Genomic DNA, 19,105 nt, shown 5'->3' on the forward strand with positions numbered 1-19,105 from the left:
AAAGCAACAGTAAACATGCTAATTAATGTAGGAAGTTTGATGATCAGGATAAACTCAATTAATTACCTAAATTGGTATTAATTCCACCATTTATATTATATTTTTAAAAATAGTTTGATAGCACTATTGAAAATATAGAGCTGTTAAGAAAAAATGAGAAGTTCTTATGATTGGTTTTAAAGACCCATTATTTTAAGAGTCACCTCACTAAATTAGTATTGGTGCAAAGTGCTTTTGGCTTCATGTTAATTCTATAATTGTGTAACATACATTGAGTGTTAAGAGATAGACAGACTCAGAAGCTAACGCTCTCCATCTGTCTAGTTATGCTATATTTATGCCCATAATTGGGGTATCACAGTGAGGTGAAACCACATCACACCATCATTGCAGACGTACTGCAATTGCTGTTAAAGCAACAGTGTGCTATTTTCTTTACGTAGTTATCAATTCTGTCTTATGCCTGAAGAAAATAAATTGTGGGATTAAACTGTGACAGCATCATTAGGCTGGCCCAGACCAGGTACAGCAAATGATCGTTGTGCTGGAACATGTAGTACCCAGGCAAGATTAGCATTGGTCCTCAGGTCTCATTTTAACAGTGCAGTGAGTTTTCCAAATTTCCTGTGCATCTTCTTGCCAGTGTCATATGTTCATAATGTTACAAAAGCCCCAACCACTTACAAGAGGTAGTGTAAACATGCTGTGGGTTCATTCATTTAAACTTCGGCACTTGAAAACATTTACAGACGGAGAAAGCTTGAAGACATCAGCAGCAGTGCTGCGTTCTGCTCATAGTTCAAAGTGAAACTGAAGCTGGGTCATATGACACACTTCCCTTCTAGTGATGGCATGCTGCTATCCTGTAAAGGCACACTACAACATCCCCCTTTTCAAAGATGCTTGACCCCATCCAAAGAAGTAGAACTATTTACAATATGTATTCGCCATTACATAAGTGTGTAGAAGTGGTGAATCTATGAGTCTGTAAAGTGTAGAGATAATTTGCTGATATGTCTAGATCTTGCAAATGGTAACCTTGACTGGAGGTTTCTTTAATTCCTCACAATGATCTATAGGTTTGTCTTTTGTGGATGTTGTTCCTGGTCACATTTGGAATTTTGTCCTGGATGCAACAGGACTATACTGTAGCTGAGGAGTTGCAAAGGATCTGATTTATCATTGGCTGTGCCTCACTGTTGCACTTTTTTGTGTAATTCCTTAATCGGGCCTTGGTTCTAAACAAATCAAAGTTACCTCAGCTGGTTGTCACGTACCTTCTGTGGATCCTGGATAAGATCTTGCAACCCATACAATAAACTTGGCGGTTTAGTACCCACGTTTCTCTTGTGCACATTGGTCATCTTTTGCAATTTTGAAGTTGACCTCTAGCTTCTAAGAGAGTACAATGTGTAAGAGTTGGTAAATTGGTAAGCTGGGGTGCCCAGGAACAGGGAGCTGAGCAGTGTGGAGCCCAGGAATGGGAACTGAGGGCCAGGGATCCTAAGAGCAAGAACTGAGGGCTGGGGAGCCCAGGAGCAGGAACTGAGGGCTGAGATTCCCAGCAGCAGGGACCTGAGAGGCAGTTACACCCGGCACAGAGAGCTGAGAGCCAGGTATCCCTGGAGCAGGGAGCTGAGAGCCAGGTATCCTAGGTGCAGGGAACTGAGGGCAAAGGAGGGCTGGGAAACCCAGGAGCGGGAACTGAGGGCTAGAACCCCATGACTGGAAATATCAGAAAGTGGGGACCAGGCATCCAGAGTGAAGTACAAGGCAGTGTTTGAAGTTTATTTATTAGTGTCACAAGTAGGCTTACATTAACACTGTAATGAAGTTACTGTGAAAGTCCCCTAGTCACCACACTATGGCACCTGTTCGGGTACGCTGAGAGAGAATTTAACATGGCCAATGCACCTAACCAGCACGTCTTTCAGAAAGTGGGAGGAAACTGGAGCACCCAGAGGCAACCCAGGCAAACACAAGGAGAACATGCAATCTCTGCACACACAGTGACTCAAACCTGGAATTGAACCCAGGTCCCTGGCACTGTGAGGCAGCAATGCTAACCACTGTGCCACTGTGTCACCCTTATAGGCCACTTGTTATGTGAGTAGGTGAGTGACCAAAGACTGTGTAAGAGAGAGTATGTAGGTTGTGAGAGAAAGTGTATGTGTGGGGGGTGGGTGGGGAAGAGAGAATGAGCAGCCAGGGAGAGATTGTTGTGTTGGTGGGGGAGTGTGAAGTAGAAAGAGGATGTGTGGTGGGGGTGGGGGCAGAAAATGTGTGAGGGAAAAGCTTTGAGGGGGAGAAACAATAGAGAGACAATGTAAAGGAATTGGTGCAAGGGTCTGACCAAAATATTAAGGATCATCTCCTGCCATGTAGCATGATCTAAGGCTGTTCAATATGCCCTACCTGCACTTAATCTTGATGGCATGCTGAATACCATGTTGTTTTTATACTGACATAAAGGCACCAATCACTCATAAGGGATTGTGCAAACACCATGAATTCATTTACTTAAACTAGGCACATGAGACCATGTATACATGGATAGAAAGATTGAAGACATCAGCAGCAGAGATTCTTGAACACAATAAGCGTTAACTTGACACACATCCCTTCCAGTGATAACATTTGCTGTCCCTGAAAGGCCGATTACAAAAGCCAGAAAAGTGGAGTTCACTTTCAAGCCACTTATGCCTATTTTTGACAACCACCTCCAGAGAGGCCATTACCAAGGCAGCAGTGCCCCTAATGCAGGCACAGTTCGGACATGAGCCATTGCACCCTGAAAAACAAGGACCAATTTCTACCTCCTAAACCTTATGTCAGGACTTGTGCAACAGGCTAAGGTGAGAAAGGACCTCCATGGGCACAAATGTTATTTAATAGTATGTGTGATCCTCTGATTTTCTTCTGCTTACGATTTATTATGGGCTAATTGTTACTTTTATATACTGAGGTTTTCAGGCTCAGAAATGACTCACTGCATTCTACGAAAGATGAAAGTTCTCCAAATTTTTTTCTTTAAACCTTTATGAGGGGAAACATTTCCTTTGTGAAATTCTTAAGAGCAGGCTTCTGACATTGAACAGATGGAATCTTCACCCATGGCTTGGGATGGCTTTTGAGAGATGCTGCAGATAAAATCTCCGTACGTGCTGTGCGTGTGTATAATTCTCTACTTACCTAATGCCATGTTCAGGAAAGCTTGAAGGATTTATTTGGGATGTAGTTTGACATGGGCCAAACAAATTGCATCTTCCTGTTATTTTATTGGCAAGATACCACCCTCGCATCCAAAATAAATTGCAAGCATTGCCATATAATTTGTCAGGCATATCGTATTCAAAATGTAATCTTTACAAATCACTTGCAGATGTTTGGTAAATAGGTTACTTAACTGTCGCAGCACATTTAGGGCGACCACATCACCAAGTAATAAACACTTCATGTGTCCTCAATTTTACTAGCTGTGTATCCAATGCAAATTTTTCCACGCTTCTGTTACCCTGAGTTTAAACTAAAAGCAGAAAATGAAAAACAGAATTCGTAGTTTCAAAGCCTGAGGGTGCCTCATTCCTTCCGAGTCATGATTCTGTCAGTGAGGTTGTAGCACTGACCGAAGTGGTGGGGCCCATTGTTAATATGGGGCAGGAAGGCAGAAGCTGCAGGTATTTCTCTGGTAACGTCCATCCCCCTATCCACAATGGCACAGTGGGTTAGCACTGCTGCCTCACAGTGCCAAGGACCCGGGTTCAATTCCCAGCTTGGGTCACTATCTGTGCAGTGTCTGCGTGTTGTCCCCGTGTCTGCGTGAGTTTCCTCCGGGTGCTCTGGTTTCTTCCCACAGTCTGAAAGACGTGCTTGGTTAGGTGCTTTGACCATGCTAAATTCTCCCTCAGTGTATCCAAACAGATGCCAGATTGTGGCAACTAGGGAATTTTCACAGTAACTTCATTGCAGTGTTAATGTAAGCCTACTTGTGACACTAATAAATAAACTTAAAAAAAAACGTAGCAATAGCTTACTTGTGTTCACCTATCTGAAGGAGACAGCCCAGGACAGTGTTCCATGATCCCTGTCATTCTCTGCTGAGTCCCAGGAAATTGCCAAAATTGTGACATTTGAACATGTCAACCCACTGTAACCTACTCTTGAGAAACGAGTAGGTAATCTAAATATGCTAATGAGGCAGCATACCTCAGATTATAACGGGTTTTTATATTTAACCCCAGCGGGTCAGGTTTCTGAGGGTTTAAAGGAGAGAAGACTGGGCTGAGCCACTAGCTAAATGGTTTTCCAGGTCAGTCTGTTAGCCAGGAGGAGTACTACTTTCCATCCCAACCCCCCCAAAGCTAACCTGCTACAATCAGCCTCCTTCCCTATGATTAGCTAATTTCCCCTCCTACCCTCCCCCCACTAACTTACGATTCAAAGCCCCCTCCCTGGTCTTTCACCTACATCTCAACCCTGGTGAACTCCAATCTGCAATCTCCTCTCAATCTTCCAAAAATCTGCCCAACATTCCCACGTCCCCACCTGGTCTGCATTTCAAACTTCCAAAGTGGTTTGACTCCATCCCTGCATCCTCTGCCATCTTAAGAAGTACCAGGACCCGTTCAGGATGAGGAATTCCCAACTTAGGGAGTTTCTGATCTCACCCACTCCCAGCCCCATCCTACTCCAGTTGCTATTTGTTTTGTAGTGAGCATACATGGCTTAGTTCTTCCTGCAAACTCTGGACACTGCTGTTTGGATATCACCAGATTTTCAGTGAAATTACAATGAGAGGAATGTTGGGACTGAAGATTGCTAAAGCTTTAATATATTTGTCAAGTAGCTGATGTGGTAACAGTATTTGAACCAAGATCTGTCACTGCACCACACAAATGTGACATTTGCACATGTCACTGCATTAAATTTTTATTGGTTAGCTGTAAAATTTACTCTTGCAAACATCCATCATGTTCAAGAATCTCTGAAAAAAGGAATGTGTACTGGCTAATTTGCCACTGCTATACTTGGAGGAAATATTCTGACCTTGAACGAACATGATCCACAATTTTCTAACAATAGGAAAGCTATGAGACAGAGCTGGTCCAAATTTCAAACACACCCATGTCTGTAATTGGAGTCATTACATAATGACTTCCATTTGTATTGCACCTTTAATGGAGTAAAATGTATTTCATGGCAGCATTGTCAAACAAAATTTGACAGTGAGACACTTAAGGAGATATTCGGACAGAAAGCAAAAAACTTGGTGGAAAATGTAGATCATATGGAGCACCTTTAAGTAGAAGAGAAAAGAATAGAGAGGTGAAGAGGTTTGGGCAGACTGTTCCAGAGTTTAGGGCCACTGTGGGCAACTCAAAGCTCAAATGCTAATGATGGAGCAGTTAAAATCACAGATCTGCAAGAGACCAGAATTGGATGAGTGCAGAGAATTGTCAGGATGGTGGAGATTACAGAGGTCAGAAGAGGCAAGGCCATGGTGGATTTGAAAACAAGACTGAGAATTTTAAAATGGAGGCACTGTTGGACTGGTAGCCATTGTAGGTCAGGGATGATGGGTGGACATGAGTTGGTGCGAGTTGGGATATAGGTACTATTTTTGGAAGTTTATGAAGAGTGCAAGATGAAAGGCCAGCCAGGAGAGCTAATCGAATATATGCAAGGGCACAACTAAATAACTCCTGGGGCCTTGGCCTGTATCAAACAGCTGGTGGGTAAAATGTCCAGAATGAGAACCAACCTTTATGGGGTCACAGCTACCCTTTAAAGGGGGATACTGTGGAACAGAAGAACAAGGAAATTGTTCGCATTGGAGTATGGTAGAGACATTTGGTAAATATCATTTCTTTTGTTGTTGCAGAGGCAAAAGGTCCTGCAACAAGAGGTACTTCAAAGGAGAGGGCCCTTTTTGGGTCTGAAGACCATCTTTCAGTAAAAGCACAGCTACAAACCACATTGAGAGAATACTAAACCTATCTGAAGGAGAATTAATTTTGTTTCAATTTTCCTCTCATGTTTATGATAGATACTGTGAGGTTCAGTGTTGTGGCCCACACTGTGTTTCCTGACAAACCAAGATGGCCACTGACACCCATGTGCACTTGTCCACACATGCACAGAAAACCAAAGCTAAATCTTGTTGACAATGAAAAACAGATGCACAAATTTAAATTGCCACTGAAAATTTGAGGTTAGATAAGATTTAAGACGTTAGAATAGATTTGATTTGGAGGATCACAAGCCCATAAGGGAACTAGCCAATTTTCCAATCCATTTTAATCTTTGTGGCCATGTCCAGGTGTTTCTGTAGCTTCAGAAGCAGAAACGTGAAAATCTACTGGATTACATTTTAAATGGAATTTGAAGTCTCCAGTATTTATGTACACTTGCTTGTTTGAAATGGATGCATGCAATAAAAAAAACTGAAGAAAATTAGTCAGGTGAAAATCGGTATGCTTTTCATTTCTGAACAAACTAACCTCCCTGGTTCCAAAAGCCCTAAAACAAAGACAAACTAAATGGAGAGAATAAGTATCACACTGCGTTTGGGGGAATGAATAGAGTTCTGATCTCCGTCGCTCGCAATAATATCACGGAGCGAAGTGATACAACTACTCATACATCACATTGGCAACAAACGCAGCCTACTGCCCATTCTGATTACTAGGCATCATGTCTCCTGCAGGATAGAGTGCACCTTTTTTTTGCCCCAGTATCCTGAGAAATTATAGCAAGAAACAACGAAGAGTTTTTACTCAGTAAACAGGCTACTATCCTCTGAAACCAGCACATAATTATCCTTTCTTTGAAAGGCAAACTGAGTATGCTTTCAGTGAGACTGAGAATTAAGTTGTGAAACTCCAGGCTGTAAGCAAGATACAGAAAGTACAGAATAAAGCACTGGATCCTGCACTTCACTATTCTCGATACATAGTGATAAGAACACCACTCAATTCCTGGTTACACAATGTGTACAGAAGCTAATTTGTTTTTTAAACACAGTGAATATGTTGTAGTTTAAAACTGGCTTGAGCACATTTAAACACACAACTTTCCTGCGGGTATTAGAACATTGTTTATTGGGATAAGATCAGCCCGATTATATCATTCAATATCCTTGGAAGATATGCTGAAATTGAAGGTTGCATTTCCCTTTCTCCAATTTTATGTGTTGCACATAATGAATGTCATGCAACGAGAAACTTAGAGCAATTTACTTAGCACCTTAGTCTCCTTGTTGTGTTCTCCTTATCAATTCCCACCCTGTGTGCAATTAATATTTAATATTGAGATAGGGAGCCTCTGCAGCATCATTAATTTTTCTGAGAAAAGATGAAAAACCATGTCAAGTAGGACAGTTTGTAATGAGTGTAGACTTGTATTAAACACTATTTTCTGTCTGATACTCAGTCAGAAATGAATGCTTGAAAGTCAGATTTTTATGTTCAGCTTGTAAACCATAAGCTATGTAGTATATTGGAGATTTGAAGTGAAGTTTGCACTAAACTGTTGCCTCGCTGTTTGTTCTTGTTTTAGGACTTTGCCATTATGTTTGTGCATCACCTAGCAACAATAGCACTTATAACATTTTCATATGTCAACAATATGGTGCGTGTAGGAACACTGGTCATGTGCCTGCATGATGCATCTGATTTTCTGTTAGAGGTAAGGAAAGTTTTCATCACCCGTTAATGTAACCGGACAGTATCATTTATATCGCTTTAGATCTTTCTCTTTTACAGGATCTATACTGATAATGTTACATGAAACAGAAAAGGGAGAAATTACAAAAATACTTTACAATATTCCCACTTTTTATTTTTCTCCAACTCATTATTGTTTGTCTTTTGAGCCTGTACGCTATTACATGGTAGAAAAGCTTACACTTGGTGTGTTACAAACTGGCCTTTGCTTGACATTTATCCTTAATGAGTTATCCAATTTAAGAAATCAGTTAAATAAATCTTGTTAATTGTACTGATAAGACACTCTCAATTTAGATAAAAGAAGTAATGAGAATTGAGATGTTTACTGTTTTCTTTCTTCCAGACCAATGTTCTCACTTTCTCTTGTCCTGAAAATATTAACTCCTTGGTAGAGCACAGTTTGCCATTGCTGAAGCAGTTATGTTTTGTTCACTTGCCTAAGTAATTAATGCTGACCACGTCCTGATCCTAACCTCATCTCCACATATCCACACATGCACTAACAGCCGGAAGATCGGGAGCAGGAACCCTGACCGACTATCATCTTTGTATTGCAGCAGTTCTGAGATCAGTTGCAGCATTTCAGCAAGCCCCCTGGATGGAATCAGTTAACACAGTGCAGAGCAGGGAATCAATCCCACTACATTCTCGATTTCTATGGCTCAGCACCTTGCTGCCTTGAGCTGCGTCACCAGGGAAGCTTGCATTAGCTGATTCAGGCTAGGGTGGGAAAGCAATAACAAAGTTGCAACAAAAATAAATATTCAAGGGTCCAAATGACCAAAGGCTTTCGAAACTGATCTTAGTAATTCCAATGAATGGAAATTAAGTGGTTTAGTAAATATTTTTGATAAAAGAAAAATTCTGACAAACAGAATCTGTTGTAAATGATTAAGCTCAAAAGAGGTATGCTATAGCAATGTGGGTTAGAAAGAAGCTATCTGTTTATCTCAGGTTTTTGATTCTAACTATAGCCCATAATAATGGAATAAAAGCCATTTTATAAAAGCCATTCAGGTTTTAAAAGCCATAAAAGCCATTCAGGTTTGATACCTGAAGGGATATATGAGAAGCTAAGTAAGAGCAGTTTCAAAGTCTTAAAGTCACTCACAGTATAATGTTTAACAAGTTAAAAGTCCAAATCAGGCAGGATGGCACGGTGGTTAGTACTTCCACCTCACAGCATTAGGGACCTGGGTTCGATTCTCAGCTTGGGTCACTGTCTGTGTGGAATTTTCACTTTCTCCCCGTGTCTGTGTGGGTTTCCTCCAGGTGCTCCGGTTTCCTCTCAGTCCAAAAGACGTGCTGGTTAGATGCATTGGCCATACTAAGTTCTCCCTCAGTGACCCCTAACGGGGGCTGGAGTGTGGGATTTTCACAGTAACTTCACTGCAGTATTAATGTAACAATGACACTAATTTTAAAAAATGGAATGGATATTAGAAATGGAAAGTTCAGTAGAGTCAAAGTTCTGATACCAGGTAAAAGCAGATTACTGAAGCAATCAGAAAGAGTTTTACTCTTGCTCTTTTCGGTCTGGAAGGTCTTGACCAATACTGACTGTAAAAGAGGAAAGTGTTCTATTTCTCAGCACTGGCATCATGGGAATGTTTTCCTGCCGGCCTCTGAAACCAGCTGGAATGTTCAAATGGAGGTCAGAAACCTGCATGATCTCGCAAATGGTTACCAAGGATTTTCCCTGATTTGACCAATTACTGGCCAGAGGGCAGACTTGATATCCAATCAGAGATGTCAGATGGGCTCTCGAAGCTGGAGAACCAATCAAAAAGTCTATCAGCGTAGAAGCACCAGGAGGTAAGTGACAATTAGGGCACCCCAAAATACAGGCCTCTGTAAAGTACCTGGATGAGTACTTGGCATGCCATCCCATTCAAGGCTATGGGTCAAGTGCCAGCAAGTGGGATTAGATGGGCAGGTCAGGGCCTTTCATGCATCGGTACAGACTCGATGGGCCAAAGGGCTTCTTCTGCACTGTCGTATTCTGTGATCTTGTAAATTATTCTCTTTCAAATTATTAAAAAAAGATTGTGCAGCCTGGGAAACCCCTCAGGTAAGCCTATAGCTACTGCTGAACCTAGGAATGCAGGGAGAGCCTGGAGCTCTGGTCCCGTACTCTGCCACCAGAAGGTTGCATTCAAGCAGCTAATCTGTGCCCCCAACATCCCTAACTGGCACCGGAGATTGACTGGCAAATCTCAGTGGACTTCCCTCAGTAGATTCTAAATTAGCTGGTTGTGCTCCCCATTGTTGGCCTGGAGGCAGATGCAGTCAGGAACTGGCACACAGATAAGCACCATGAAACACTGTGCCTACCCACTTCTGATAAGGCCTTAGTGAGACTAAGAAATCCTGCCCCAATCTTTGGCAAGCATAAAAGTGTACCAAAATGTTTTTAATACATTAAATTGAACAGTGGAGCAAGGTCAAGGAGCCAGGTGGTCTGATCCTGCTCCTAATTTGTTAACCCAAGTCTCTTGCAGTATGGCTTTTGGGACCCAGGTGGAATTGAACAGACTGGTATGCTCCCCTTAACAGAGTATCAGTCACCTCCCAGCTGCACTTACCTGTCACTAACTAGGAGATGCTTCACAGATTCCCAATCGAGCTTTGGAACGTTCTATTTGCAAAACATTTCAAGACGCCAGTGATCTTTAATGCCACTGGCATGAAAATTGCCTCCAAGTCCTTGCGAGTTATTGTGAAGAAGTTGGTGGATCTGCAGATACATTCTGGGACATTCTAAGACCCCTCTGCCATTGCCTTTTGCTGATTTGTACCTGCCAGCGATATATCCATGGTTGGGCCAGTGATCAGCATTGCACTGGCCCCTGGTCGTCAACATCCTGACCTTCTTGATGCCCCACTGCTTCTTGCTGCTAAGGTCATTGCTCGTTCTAACCCTGGGCTAACCTGCGCCAGTCCCTCAACTGGATGAGAGCCAGTAGAATGACAGGGTTGGCTTGAGTCTGCATTATTTCTCCCCCCCCCACCCCCCCCAGTGGATATGTAACCAAATTGCAGTAATCAATCGACTGGAATATTTTTTCAGGTTTGCCTCCACTTCAGAGCCACCAAGCCAGTGCTAAGCCCTGTGCCTGGCTTCTGTCTAGACATGACATCCCCACTCCACCCCTTCCAGGTGAAGGGTATCCTAGAGGAACAGAGATAAGTGTTGCTACTATTCATATATGATTCTGCATGGAGACATTGCTCTGACAGCCATGTTTGAGAACACTCCCTCAGTCACTATTCAGTTTACCTCCATTACCCTCAAGGCTCTGTAAAGAGACTTTTGTCTTTGTGGCATAGAAAGACTTACCATATGAACCCTTGTCAGCCACCCAAGAGGATGGAGATTTGGAGTTGTGAGTTTGCTGCCCTTCACCAGCTTTGCCCTTGTTGGCATCTATCTCCCTCCCATCCTATATCACAGCCTCTGATGCCAGCTGATGGCAGAGTGAACAATAGTCCCACTCCTTACTGGGATCTCAATGCCTTGAGACCCATGGGTCTGGAGCAAACCTGAGCCGTGTGTGTTTCACCATAGAGAACACAACACCCAGAGCATGGTTCTCATTCAACTGCCTCATAATTATCAGGGTGCCAGAGTTTGGCAACTAAGGGATTTTCATTGTAAGTTCAATGCAGTGTTAACTTCACAGTAACTTCATTGCAGTTTGACAAAGAGTCATCTGGACTCGAAAAGTCAGCTCTTTCCTCTCCTTACAGGTGCTGCCAGACCTGCTGAGATTTTCCAGTGTTTTCTCTTTTGGTTTCAGATTCCAGCATCTGCAGTAATTTGCTTTTATCCAGTTTTAATATAAGCCTACTTGTGACATTAATAAATAAACTTAAACTGAATTATTTTATCAGTTTCTTCACATGAAGCAGATTACCTTTTTCAGCTAGGTTTGTTATTATAAGACAATTGCCTTAAATAGGCTCCACAGAAGAGCTTCCTTTGTTTGTAGATTTTTAAGGATGATTGTCAGCTATTTACTTTATATGCTGAATGGAACTAACCATTGAATAATCGGTCTGTCAGCTGTCAAGAATATGGATGATTTATTGCTCTTTTTAAAAGTGTTTATGTACAAGCTAGCTTTGTGAGCTTTCTTATTTCATTCACATTATTTCCATTTGTTGAACTTAACTAATTAAAACACAAATTGATATGTCAGTAACTGTGAGCAAGAACTGCAGATTCTAATTAGGTGAGAAAATGCTTCAAGCCTTTTGATTCCACTACACTTAACGATCCTGGTACAGGAGTATTATTTGTGACGAGACACAGATTAATGAAATGTTGGGTCACTTTTGATCTAGATCAGAGTTCTTTGGAATCGCAGCATATTAGAGGCATGCTAATGTTAGTCAGACATTAAAAATCCGAACACTTGTTTTTTTTTAATCCACAGGCAGCTAAAATGGCAAACTACGCCAAGTGTCAAAGACTGTGTGACCTTCTGTTTGTAATGTTCGGCTTACTCTTCATTAGTACAAGGCTTGGCCTTTACCCAATATGGTGAGTAAGCCATCAACTAGATAGCTCAATTTATTTAACAGCAACTTGCCTGTACTCACTTTTTCAAGCATGCTAAGAATACAATTACAGCAGAGACGGGGCATCTTGAATTAAATAACCTGAGTTGACAGAAATCCTAAGGCCGAAGCAGAATAAAATATTAACAAAATATCAATCACTCTTAACTGACTGAGGATTATGAAAAATTATGATCATGAAGTATTATTTTGCTTTGCAAATTGCAGTTTTCATGTTGTGGCTATTTCTGTAATAGTTGACATGGGTCAGAAGTCTTTAGTCTTGTACAAAAGAATTCTGCTGCCACCGGCCACCGCCACCAGCGAGAACGGAGAGTTTGGTGCTCAGCCAAATCTCCATTCGCTGCAGCGGGACTGGAGAACCCCAGCCACAGGTGAGGTCAGAGAATTCAGGCCATGTTCTTTCTTTCAACATTTTCTTTCCAAATTACTTATTTATACCCTTTGAGGGATGGTCCACAAATCCAAAAAATAGTATGAATATTATGGGCGCGATCTTACCGGCCATTTGCGCCATGCTGCAAGCAAGGGCGGAGAGTTTGATGCTCGGCCAAATCTCCATTCACTGCAGCAGGACCGGAAAATCCCACCTGGCGTGGACAGCCGGAAAATTCTGCCCTATTACTCAATGCTGCACTAGAGTTAATTAACTAAATGGAACTAATCTTGTAAAAAGGAGGAGCCTCTTTCTTTGACCAAGTTATCCTCACTTACCTCCAGATAGACCAGCCCAAAAATAGCAAATAGGCAACAAAGAAAAAGCTTGAAATCACCTTTTCAAGGGCAACTAGGGATGGGCAATAAATATTGGCCAGCTGATGTCCCACGAATGAATAATGAATGAAAAATGAATAAAACAAAGTGTCAGTTGAGGCTAGAGTGGAGTTAGGGTCTCACTGATGAGAGGACAGTACTCAGATATCCTATTTGCCTTTCAGTGTCTTTCAAATGCTTTGTCAGTTTCATCCCCGGTTTAGAAATTCCACAAAATAGAAAGTGATGTTAATTTTCATTGGCGGGAACACGGGTCATCAAAGGTGTCCCTATTGGCCATAAGCATTCTCTGCTTTCCATTACTTTAAAAGTAAGCAGAATTCTTGGTACATTTCTACTTGTTTACATCTGGGAGATATTTTGATTTAAGCATCCCTTTCCCCACCCCCCTCTCCTCCTGCTGCCCCCTTACCGTCATTTCTCTTCTCAGCTCATCAACACCCTTTTTTCTTTGTTTCACCATCACTTTTTCTCTGATTGCATCTCGGGGAAATGCTATGCAACATTTTTCTTTACTGAAAGCAAATTGCTGTCATTGTTCTCCCATTTCAATTACCATGTCTTTTTTTTCATTTTGTTATTTTCTTTTCATGCTTTTTTTGTGCCCTCCTGTCACTGATTTTAGATTGACTAAAGTAGCTGACAAGAAAGTATATGTCTCATATAATGTGTAGGTCATCGAAGTGTCTTAAGTAAAGGGCAACTGAATTAATAAAATGTCCACTGTGCCTCATTACAGTTTACCTATGAACCAAGTTGCTTTATTCATATACATCCTGTCATGTGTAAGAGTGTCTAAGGGCTCTTTAAATGAAAGTAAAACAACGTTCTCTTTATTTATGTGACCTCAGCGGTATTTCATGTAAATTTATGATTAATTTGCTTTAAAGTCAGTTTTGATCTTGAACACTGTAGGTACTCTCATTACATCATGAAATCCTAATTTTAGCTTTAAAAGATTTTAAAAAGAGATGTGAAAATGCTAAAGTCAGTTTGAATTTGTCTCGGGAACTACACTTGCCACCTCATTTACACAGCTATAGCAGCTGTTGTGTTCAATGAAGGATAAGTACATAAAGAACCATAAATAGCTGACAGAATGTCTGTAACAGCAATTCAGTATTCAGCTCCACTGACATTTATGACATTTTAAGAAACGTAAGGTGGAATTTTCCCTAAAGATAACAGTGTCATAACGGTGAGAGCGATCCACACCAGTCCATCAGCCGCAGGCCAGAACGCAGTCGTCCCATACTCAGTCATTTTTGGGAGAGCGGTGAGTTGCTTGCCTGTTCTAGGGGAATAGGACCAAAATGCGCTGGTGAGCCCAGCTGCAAAGTGTTCGGGTGCTGTTTTGGAAGGGCTGCCTGATCTCACAGTGTATGGGGAGACCCCTCTCTCCCACACTCCTCACGGACATCAGGGCCCCCTTCATTACCCCAGACATGACCCCTATCATGATCCCTGACATGCCCCACATCACGACCCTCAGACAAGCCCCCCTTCACGTCCGCCCCTGTAGGACTGCCCGTGCACAAACCCTCTCCATATCCCTATGCATAGTCCTGTTGCTCAGCCCACCCTTCACAGCCCTTCCCCCCCGCCATAGCCCCCTCTCATATCCCACCTCCGCTCAGGCCTCATCCCCGGCACACTGGCAGTGCACAACTGGCACTGCAAGGGCGCCCAACTGGCACTGCCGGGATTCCCAGTGGGCATTGCCAGTGTGCCAGGTGGGCACTGGGTGTTTCGATGACCTCTGAGCCCGCCGGGCATGGCCATTGCACCTGGTCTGCACCAATGGAGACCAGTAGTGATTCTCGCTGGTCTCGCACCACACCAGAAGATCTCGGGAGCTGGGAGAATCCGGTGTCAAATGGGTTAAACATATTTAAATGCTACTTTAAATACGGTAATCAATCTCACGCAGTTTCTGGTACATTCTGGTTTGCGCCATTAGAAAGGAACTGGAACAATTGCAAACTATTTGGCTCTGGGCGCAAAACCAGTTTTGAGGCCCGGATGCCATTTTCTGAGATCAGTGCAACCTGCGCCAGGCACAGCAAGTCGCAAAATTGTCCCTGTTGAGTTGATTTTCTGTTGTGTAACTTCCTGTCAGCCATTTGTTTTCACATATTTATTCACGCATTAGTGTGATTTTTAGCAAGAATTTAGAAAGTTTCAGCAACAATTTCAGTTTGGTTTTGGTTTCAAACTATTAGCTTGCAAGGCACGGAAGTTTCCATGTTGACTGAGTAAAGTTTTGGGGGCAAATGAATCCTATTGCAATCTAGGACCTGCAAAGACTAGAATTTAAAACTCAAAGCCTTATGGTTTATTTAAAATTTGGAATTTCAAAATTCTGTTGCTGCGGTAAGTGCAACACTTGAAACTATTATTGTAAATGAATTGTATATGTACATCCTTAAAGCAATGGGATCAAAATGATTTATATTGTGTTCTTGTGAATTTTTCCTGTACAAGAGTTTGTGGTGCATCATTTAATAATGAAACAGTCCTTCAGGCACAATACTATTCGGAACAAAAACCCTGGCAGCTTAAAGAACAGCTTGTTGAATGCTGGTAAAGACAGTGATGGAAAAATCAATGCTACAAATCAGACTCTGCACTGTCAAATCCCAAATCAAATCTGTAACTCTTTATGTAGCCATCAATAGTTACATGATTACAGAGCATGCACAATTGGAAAGATTTAGAGATCATTAATATTCCCTTGTAGATAAAAAAGAGGGTGAATGGATTGTGATGACAAAATAAGCATCCTGGAGGATAACGATGTTCAAGTGGTTGAGAGAGCTTGTTTTGAAAAGCTAAACATTGATTTTGGAGTTGAGGAGTTGCAGAGCATTATATTCTCTGAAGTCCTGTGTTCAACAGAAAGCAATCCGTTGATCACTTTACAATTTCACAAGAGTGAGAGCCTCCATGACACTTGAACTACTCACAAATGTCCAAACGAAAATGATGAGAGGGTTTTTTTCAAATAAAGGCTGGCCACAGTTAACGACTCCTGTGAGGTGAGCAGGAGAAGAAGAGGTCAAGTTCCGACGCATAAGCTATAATTTTCACTCAGTCTTCCCAGGACAGTCGAGGTGTGGGACGGCCCACAGAGAGTGAACAAGAATTCTGGACAATTTAAATCCAGGGTCTCGTTTGCCAGCACATGTGTCTCTCCTGAAACTGGTGGGAGTGGCAATGAGACTCGTAGACAGGAGCAGAGTTGCAGGCACGAGCTAGACGCCACAGGGTGAAAGGGAAAGACTCACATTTATATAGCGCCTGTCATAACCGCAGGATATTCCAAAGTGCACGACAGTGAAATATTCTTTAGGGGAATAACTGATTTATAAGAAATTTCGAAACCAATTTCTCACAATACACTTCCACAAACAACAATGTGACAATGACTAGATAACCTGTTTTTAATCTAAAAACAAATTCCCGTTTCAGTGATTCTTCGCTGTGAATTCAAAGGAAGAAAATGTCATCGATATAGCTAGTGTATAGCGTCTGTTGAAGGTCCTGTGCGACGAAGAGGTCTTGTTTGAACTTGTACGTGAAGATGTTGGCATATTGAGGTGTGAATTTGGTCCCCGTGGCTGTTCTATGTGTCTGGATGAAGAACTGGTTGTTGAAGACATTGTGATCCAGACTGAAGCGATGAGTTGTAGAATTGCATCTGGAGATTGGCAGTTGTCGGCATTGAGTTCTGAGGCAGTTGCAGCAATGCCGTCGTTGTGAGGGTTGCTGGTGTAGAGTGCTGAGATGTCCATTGTGACAAGGAGTGTTCCTGGTTCAACTGCTCCATGGGTGCTGAGTTTCTGAAAGAAGTCCGTAGTGTTGTGACAGAAGCTGGGGATTCTTTGTACAGTGGGTTTCAGAATGCCCTCGACGTAGCCAGAGAGGTTCTCATGCAAGGTCCCATTGCCTGATAAGATGGAACAGCCGGGTGTGTTGGCCTTGTGTATCTTCGGAGGCCGTAGAGATCTCCAACACGGGGAGTATGTGGGATGAGAGCACAGAGGGTGCTCTGAAGGACCATATCAAAGATCCTTATCAGTCTGTTGAGTTGGCGGGTGTGTTCTTTGGTCGGATTGATAGATAATTATCTGTAGTGTTCCTGGTTGTTCAGTTGGTGCACTTCTTTGCAGTAATCTGTTCGGTTCAGTACGCGGTGGCCCCTTCCTTGTCTGCTGGTTTGATGACAATGTTGCGATTGGTCTTGAGAGCACGGAGGGTGTTGCGTTGTGCTTCGGTGACGTTCAGGGCTGTCTTGTGTGTGCGGCTGATGATTCTGGCATTGACACACCTCCTGATGGCTCGGACAGTGGCCTTCCGGAGGCATCCAATTTGACTCTTTCCTCTTCGGTTGCTGCATTGTGTATCTCTCTTTGTCAGCTGTTCCGGTTCATTGGCTGTCTCATTGGGTCCACTGTTGGGCTTTTGGGGTTTGTGGAAGAACTCCAGGAGCCACAAGACCAGAGGCATTCAGCCTCTGATCTTCTGGTAAGCGTTCTCCAAGTCGGCCTTCAGGACACATGACAATGCAGAATCGCAGAATTAATTTACCTGAGGATAACATTATGATTAGAAAAGAAGTGCAGTTAATACTGGGTTTGAGAGAAAATCCACAAATTTACTCCACAGTGGCTCCAGAGTATGCAATTGCCTGCAGAGTTAACGCATTTTTTTCAAGCCAACTAGTTCTATTTGGATACATATTTCTATAAAGCAAAAAAGTGCAGAGTGTTTATAAAATAGAGAGAGAAAAAGTTCATTTTGCAACTGTCATGTTAGATTTTGACTGTAGTATCTACTGCCACATTGAGTGCTGTCAGTAGGGTCACAACCTTCTTACTATAATTGGCAAATTTAATCTGTAATTTTCATTTGAAGACTTTAGTTGCATCTTTCAAATGAAAGTATGTAGAAATAATTGACTAATTTTGAGTAAATTTAAATGCAGAACTTGAAAAAGATCATACAAAACGGCCCAAGGGGCAAACGGCCTATTGTTGCTTCTGTTGTTTACATTATGTTCTTAAGATTGCATTAGATTAAGATTGCATTTGATTGTGCAATGCTCTTTACTCAAACTATTTAATTCTTGTCAGATGCAAGAGAGATTATTCACTAAAAAGCCATCAGCGATTAGCAGGATGAAGCTGATGAATTCTTCAAGGATTGCTTCAGAGCTTTATGCCCTTTTCACCATCTCATTCCCCTGCCTTATGCACACAGTGTATACAGTATACCGGGAAATCTGTCGCCACCCCTCCCCTTCCCCCCCACAGACATCATTCCCTCCCTGATCACAGCTGATCCACCCCCACTCCACCTCCCGCCCCCCAGTTGCAGCCCTGGCCAATCACCCCCTGGACAATCGTAACCCCCCACCCCCCCCGAAATCACCACCTTATCCTGATGAGTGCAAGACAAAAAGCTTCAACAGCATGTCTCTTTTCCCAGCAACACTCACATTTTGTATAACAAAGCAAATTTAGAACAGAAAATATTGATAGGAAGTGCATGCCGGAATGAGGAGATAGACTTTAATTATTGACAAAACATGTAGACCAGCTGTCCGGGTATAATATTAATAGCATCACATACATGGTGCATTTCGAGGCTTGGGACTCATTGACACAGAACCAACAGGCTGTCATAGAGAAAGAGCAACCTAACCAGCTCTAAACCATCATAATTCCTGTCGCTGGAGGATAAGTCCCGAGAAGTTCTGTTCTCGGAAGGAAGTTTGGAGGTATGTGGGGAGCTGGTGCTGAAACCAGAAAGGCAGGACTCCGGTTGTTTTTGGAGGATCTCCTTGTCAGCAATTCCTTGACATCTTTCAAGAAGGCTTTGATAGCCAGCTTTTTGATTTGATTAATTTATTATCGTCACATGTATTAGCATACAGTGAAAAGTATTGTTTCTTGCGCACTATACAGACAAAACATAGAGAAGGAAATGAGAGAATGCAGAATGTAGTGTTACAGTCA

General features: G+C 42.3%; 1 protein-coding gene across 3 annotated transcripts in view; it reads left to right on the plus strand.

The window, feature by feature from the left end:
- Nucleotides 1-19,105, plus strand: part of cers6 (ceramide synthase 6) — a 259,805-nt gene that overhangs the window by 226,932 nt on the left and 13,768 nt on the right. For all 3 annotated transcript variants that reach the window (XM_080199211.1, XM_080199209.1, XM_080199210.1), the window contains exons 7-8: nt 7,558-7,686; nt 12,167-12,273. In XM_080199211.1, the coding sequence (XP_080055337.1) occupies nt 7,558-7,686; nt 12,167-12,273 (236 nt within the window). The remainder of the gene's footprint in view (nt 1-7,557; nt 7,687-12,166; nt 12,274-19,105) is intronic.

The sequence above is a fragment of the Carcharhinus amblyrhynchos genome, chromosome 11 (assembly GCF_965287045.1).
Source record: "Carcharhinus amblyrhynchos chromosome 11, sCarAmb.v2.hapA, whole genome shotgun sequence".
Lineage (NCBI taxonomy): Eukaryota > Metazoa > Chordata > Chondrichthyes > Carcharhiniformes > Carcharhinidae > Carcharhinus > Carcharhinus amblyrhynchos.